The 6,147-nt window shown below is 36.3% G+C and overlaps 1 protein-coding gene across 1 annotated transcript; it reads right to left on the reverse strand.

Moving 5' to 3' along the window:
* Positions 1-1,247: 1,247 nt before the first annotated feature.
* LOC107557128 (protein unc-50 homolog) lies at positions 1,248-1,719 on the reverse strand. The gene is made up of 2 exons (XM_016240457.1): positions 1,452-1,719; positions 1,248-1,372 (listed from the first exon to the last, which is right to left on the reverse strand). The coding sequence occupies exons 1-2, from the start codon at positions 1,717-1,719 to the stop codon at positions 1,248-1,250; spliced, it is 393 nt and encodes a 130-aa protein (XP_016095943.1).
* Positions 1,720-6,147: the final 4,428 nt, after the last annotated feature.

A 6,147-nucleotide genomic window follows, 5' to 3' on the forward strand; every position in this document is an offset into this window, starting at 1 on the left:
TAGATAAAGATAGATAGAGAGGTAGATAGATAGATAGAGAGGTAGATAGATAGAGAGAGAGAGAGAGGTAGATAGATAGATCGATTTTTAATCTTCAGTTTTATGAAAACCTTAAGTCGGATCAGTCTGAAAAGATAAAGCAACCAGAGTCAGAACAGTCTGAAGATCTGGGCTGAGTTTGCTGGTTGTAGCTTGAAAACTCTAGGAGTAGCGTTTAGAAATTTAATCAAAGAAGCAGCAGCAGCTTAAATAGCAGATCAGTAGAGTATATGTCGAACGTCACCTGACCAAACCCAGAAAACAGGTCTCATCGTTTCCGCTTGTCGGAGAACGTGTTAACAGCCGTATTAAATAATAGCAATATCTATGAACTTTTAAGATAATCACTTAAACTAGCTAGCCATTTTTTATTGTTGACGTTTTATTAAATTTTTCTAAATCTAAATAGTGGTAATAAGAATAAAAAACTTTTAGATATCAGTCCGCATATGTAATGTACATTGGTTATGATCATCATTGGTATCTACTTTGAAGGCTTATGAAAACAATTTTTTTTTGGTTTTCATTTGAATTTTAGTCACTTTGTCATTTGCTTTTGCCATTTTTATTAGTTTTGGTATTTTTTTATATTTCTATTTAACTTCATTTTTTATTTCAGTTTTATTAATTTTAGCACTTTAACCTAAATGTACTTATTTCAGTTAGATGTAGTTTTTGAAGTAAAATTTTTCATTCAATATTTATATCTCATTTAATTAAAAAAAATGTCTACTTTTTAGTACATTTTTTATTTTTAAGTTTTCATTTTTATTTCAGTTTGACCGATTTTGAGTACTTTAACTTACAAACCTTTTTCAACCAGTTGCCAAGGCAACATGACTTATTTTAGTTTTTAGTATGTAAGCTTACCTTTTGTATTCAACATTTATATTTTACTTTATTTCAGCCATATATTTCAATTACCAAAAACAAAAATAGTTTTAGTTTCAGTTAATGATAACAACATTGCTTTGTGCTGGGGTCATAACCACCCTGTCCAGTTTTATTTTAAGAATAATGTCAACTTTAAAAAATATAAATATCTCTTTGCAATTAAGATGGACCATTGACCTTATTCTGAAATTAATAACAATAATAAAAAAAAAGGAAAATCCCATAACCCAGAATTGAAAAAACTGAATCAATACCATATCAGCAATACCAAATCAGACACATTTTTGGCAGTCTTTGTGAGTGAGTGTGGCTCCTCACCACATGAGTGTAGATATGAGCAATCCGACTCCCACGCAGTCGATGAAAACCACCCACAGCAACAGCTTCAGCGTCTCCACAAAACCCATTTCTAGAACCAGCCCGAAGCCCACCGTCGACACTGCAGAGAAAACATGATTAGTGAGCTGATACAAGTTTCATTTCTAAACCCTTCCCATGTTTCCATCAAAAGTGCTCACCACACAGCCAGACGCTGAGCAGCACCAGGAACGCAGGGTCGTCCCGGGCCCACTGGTCTTTAGTCTGTTTGCGGTACTGGAAGTTGCGGTACACTTTCTGCGGTGATGTGAACAGGTAGAGCATCTGCCATATGGCAAACTCAAAATCCATCTGTCTGAAATGCAGGATTCGCCGCAGGTACTTGTAGCGCTTGGCGCCGGCCGTGTGACGTGCTGCATCCCGCGCGCTCAGACTGCCGTTCCGGTGGATCTGCCTATGTAAATACATTTTCCTGACATATTTTTGAGCATTTATCTGTATAACACACACGGAGTAATTTAAACATCAGTTTTATATGCATGAAGGGACATTTATTTATAATATTACGCATAGAAAGCATCAAAATGATTATGATTACATTAATAAAGTCAGTCAAAATGAGAGTGTAGTCTGTTTTGGGGAGCTTAATGTGGTTTCAAAGACTTCAGAGCAAAGCAGCTCTGTGAAATGAGAAGTGATGAATGGCGGATCAAGTGAAGGATTTCCAGAAAGAGCAATGAAAATGAAAGAAGTTCAAACGCTTCTCCTGATGCTGTTTGCGCTGCTAATGAAGGCCATCTTCTTGGATTAATTGAGCTGTTTTAACATGTTCCAGTTCAGTTTACTATAACTATGACACTCTTTATTGGCCAAACCTGTTTAAAAACAGTCCTGGAGACTGATATGGGAAAATATGATTTTTCAGCTGCAAATAAAATACTGAAAATAAATATGTTTTTTTTCTTACAAAAGATTTGTTAAATGTTGCTCATTTTAATGTTGCTCAAGAATTGCCCTTAATCTGATGGGACAGAGCAGTGATTGGCTTCATTGTCACAGAGACACATGTGAACATCATCAACAAGGCAGCTATTTTAGTTTGTGCTAAATTTATAGCACATATTTCGGCTCCAAAAATACAGTCTAGATGAATAAACCCTCCTATTCATTCCAGGCTCTTATAAGTTTTTGTAATCATGTGTAGAATGAGATCACAAAAGTTAGCAAATCACAAAAAAACATGCCATTAAGAATGTTTAAAGAGTTTTAAAAGAGTTTAAAATAACTTTAAGCTTTAAGTTGAAAGGTTTTACTCAGAGAAGTCAGAGAATAAAAATATTGCCAGCATGTTTTAATTCATTGCTAACATGTTTTGCCACACTGCTAGCATGTTTTAACACATTACTTGGATGTTTTAGCACATTGCTAGCATATTTTAACATGTAGGCTAACAAGTTGCTAGCATGTTTAAACACTTTGTTAATACTTTGCTGTATGTGTATGCATGTTGTTGCATGTTTTTGCACATATCACGTGTGTTTCAGCACAGTAAGCATGGGTTAACACATTGCTAGCAGGTTTTTGCACATGGCTAGCACGTTTTAACAAGGTGCTATCATGATTTAGCATGTTGTTAGCTTGTTCTAACATGTTGTTAGCTATGAAAGATAGATAGATACACATAAATACTGTGTAAATGGGGCAGACATTAATCTTCCTGTTCCTGTAATCTGAAGTTGAGAGGGTTTACCGCTCCTGTACCTCTAGTGATGTTAATGTCGACCCATGTTAAGAGCCTGTTTGATCACACAAATCCATTACGAACGGTCGCCTTTCAAAGTATGAGGTTACTACAGAGAGGTGAATTCCCTGTTGAAAAAAACAGCATATGCTGGTTAGGTATGTTTTGCCGCTGGGATGCATGGTTTAAGCTGGTCCTTTGCTGGTTTATGCTGGTCCTTTGCTGGTTCATGCTGGTCCTTTGCTGGTTCATGCTGGTCCTTTGCTGGTTTATGCTGGTCCTTCTGCTGGTTTATGCTGGTCATGTGCTGGCAAAGGACCAGCTTAAACTAGCAAAGGACCAGCATAAACCAGCAAAGGACCAGCTTAAACCAGCAAAGGACCAGCTTAAACCAGCAAAAGGACCAGCATAAACCAGCAAAAAAACAGCTTAAACCAGCATCCCAGCGTCAAAACATACCTAACCAGCATATGCTGTTTTTTTCAACAGGGAAGATTAACCTGTTTTGCTCTTGCTTAATTCCCATGTTGACAGTAATGTTGTGTCGGTATGATTCACATTATTATTCACATTGCATAAAACGGCTCTCTTTTGACTTATCTACAGCTTTGTCAGACACTGAGGCGGTAGAAATCTGGGTATGACATGCTTGAAAATATCAACAAGAGATGTTTTTAAAGCCAAAGAGGTTCATAACAACTGGAACTATCCCTTTAAGAATTGGTCCTCTATTTTTAAGCCAAACCATCAGCTTTTATTTTCATAACATTCCCTTCTTAATTTTCCTGAACTGACAGGCTCAGAACATTGACATTAGTTATGAACATGAATAGCAGAAGATTTAGCTGTAATGGCTAACTAATCATCTGTCCACCCAGAACCAGAGGGGAGTTTTGGTGGATAATACACTATTTGACTGAAAAAAGAATGATCAATATGTAAGCACTGCTCAACATTGCTAATATTATTAATCACAGTCTGTGTCTACTGTCAGACTGGCCTGGAAATCACCCAGCAAACTCTTTCAAGTAGGACTACAGGTATTTGAGTTTGCAGTGGACTGTGAACGATGGACTTCTCTCCTCACTGCCGAATTGGCTTTGACTATACTAATAGCCCACACAACCTATTTGTTGTCAGCAAGAGAGTTAAGTTGTTTCAGGGTGGGGCAAGTTTTACATTTTGATGAAAGATTGAAACTAACATTTAATTTTTGAATTGTGCACAGTAAGACCAATGTATTTTAAATACACTACTATTCAAAAGTTTGGGGTCAGAGATCTTTTTTAAAGAAATTAATACTTGTTTAAAGCAAGAATGCATAATACGGATCTAAAGCAGAGGTGCGCAAACTTTTTAATAGGAAGGGCCAAAAATCAAACTTGACTGAGGGCTGTGGGCCAAAATGTTGCATTACAGTATCCAACTATATTATTCTAAAAAGTATTCAGTTTAAAAAAAATGTAAATAATTAAACAAAAATGTAAATTACATTTATGTATATATGTATATATATATGTGTGTGTGTGTATATATATATATATATATTCCCCTCCTCTTCTGATCATCTCTAAAGGTACAGTAAAGACATATTATAAAACATCTGTATTTCAAATTATTGCTGTTCTTTTGAACTTTCTGTTCATGAAAGAAACCTGGAAAAAATGCAGCATGGTTTCCACAGAAATATGAAGCAGCACAATTGTTTTCAACATTGATCAGAAATGTTTCTTGAGCAGCAAATCAGCATATTATACTGATTTCTGAAGATCATGTGACACTGAAGACTGGAGCAATGATGCTGAAAATTCAGCTTTACACCAGAGGAATAAATTACTTTTTAAAATATATAAGGGATTTCTTTCAAAAGCATTTTGAAATGTGACCGAACCCACATTTTTTTACAGTATACATTCTGACTTCACACTCACATTAACCCTGATGACCTGCCTTCTTATCTACAGTATGTGCATTATGTGCATTATGTAAATGCTTGAATAATTCATGAATCAATGTAGACATCTTGAAGACGACAGACACACTTTTGATTTGCTGACCACATCAGCTTGAGTGAGGAGCAGCTGACAGGGTTGATTTTACTGCTGGAACTGAGAAAGAGAGGAACAGGACAGGAAATCCAACTTTTCTTAAAATAAACAATGGAGCAAAAAAGAATCACTAGCAGTTAAAGGGATGGTTAAATAATTTTTTCCCCTTGAAACATGCATAGAGTATTTAGTGAAGAAGGCCTATCAATGTCCAAAAAAAGGGAAAAAAAGGCACCACAAACATATGACTCATGTACTATATTCTGACTCATCTCAAGTCAAACGATAGTTTTCTGTGAAACTGAAGTCAGTTTAAGTTGTTATCTGACAATATTTCACTTTGTCATACCTCTCAAATATCACACATGCTTGGGTAAATTCAAAACTTAGCACCTCAAGTTCTCTCTGAAAACGCTTCATCCATTACATGACTACTTGCTTGAACACTAATTGCCATGAACTGGCTAAAGCATGTGACAACGAACCTTATAAATCTCCATGCACTTCACAAGGTTACAGAACAGCTGTGAATCGTGCCAATTCAGAACATTTTTCTGAACGATTATCATCTCTTAAACTAAATCACAGACAGAAAAATGAACAAATACATTCAGAGGACTAATGCTCAATCTTTCATACTCATGTAATATTAATGCCTGTAAGTGCAGAGGAGGAGAGAATGATAAGAGAAAGAGCGCTGACCTCCTAATGACGCCTACTGTGCCCTACTTCTGAATGCTGTCAGATCTAAACACCAACACATCTCAACTCAACACAATGATTTAATCAAACGCCTCCCAGGAGAGGAATCAGAAAACTATCACAGTCATATTTAGGAGATGCAATCCAAGAAATAATGAAGGAGGAGGCGTGGAAGAGGAATTACATCATTTCTCTTTAGCTACAGAGAGTCTGTGTGTGTGTGTGTGTGTGCGGGATGGTGAGATCATGATATTCACTCTGACTCTAGTAAATTATACTTTTTTTCTTTTCTACTGGCAGTGAACGATTGACTGGAAATGACACACCCACATAATCTCTCTCACACACACACACACACACACACACACACACACACACACACACACACACACACACACCCACACA

Source organism: Sinocyclocheilus grahami, unplaced genomic scaffold (genome assembly GCF_001515645.1).
Source record: "Sinocyclocheilus grahami isolate Dianchi unplaced genomic scaffold, SAMN03320097.WGS_v1.1 scaffold590.1, whole genome shotgun sequence".
NCBI classification, from domain to species: domain Eukaryota; kingdom Metazoa; phylum Chordata; class Actinopteri; order Cypriniformes; family Cyprinidae; genus Sinocyclocheilus; species Sinocyclocheilus grahami.

Bases quoted from the DNA above. Each gene is read 5' to 3' on its own strand.
- LOC107557128 (XM_016240457.1), bottom strand. From the start codon at position 1,719: ATGTATTTACATAGGCAGATCCACCGGAACGGCAGTCTGAGCGCGCGG. The intron at 1,373-1,451 runs GTGAGCACTTTT...TTTTCTCTGCAG, and splicing joins GCTCAGCGTCTGGCTGTGTG to TGTCGACGGTGGGCTTCGGG.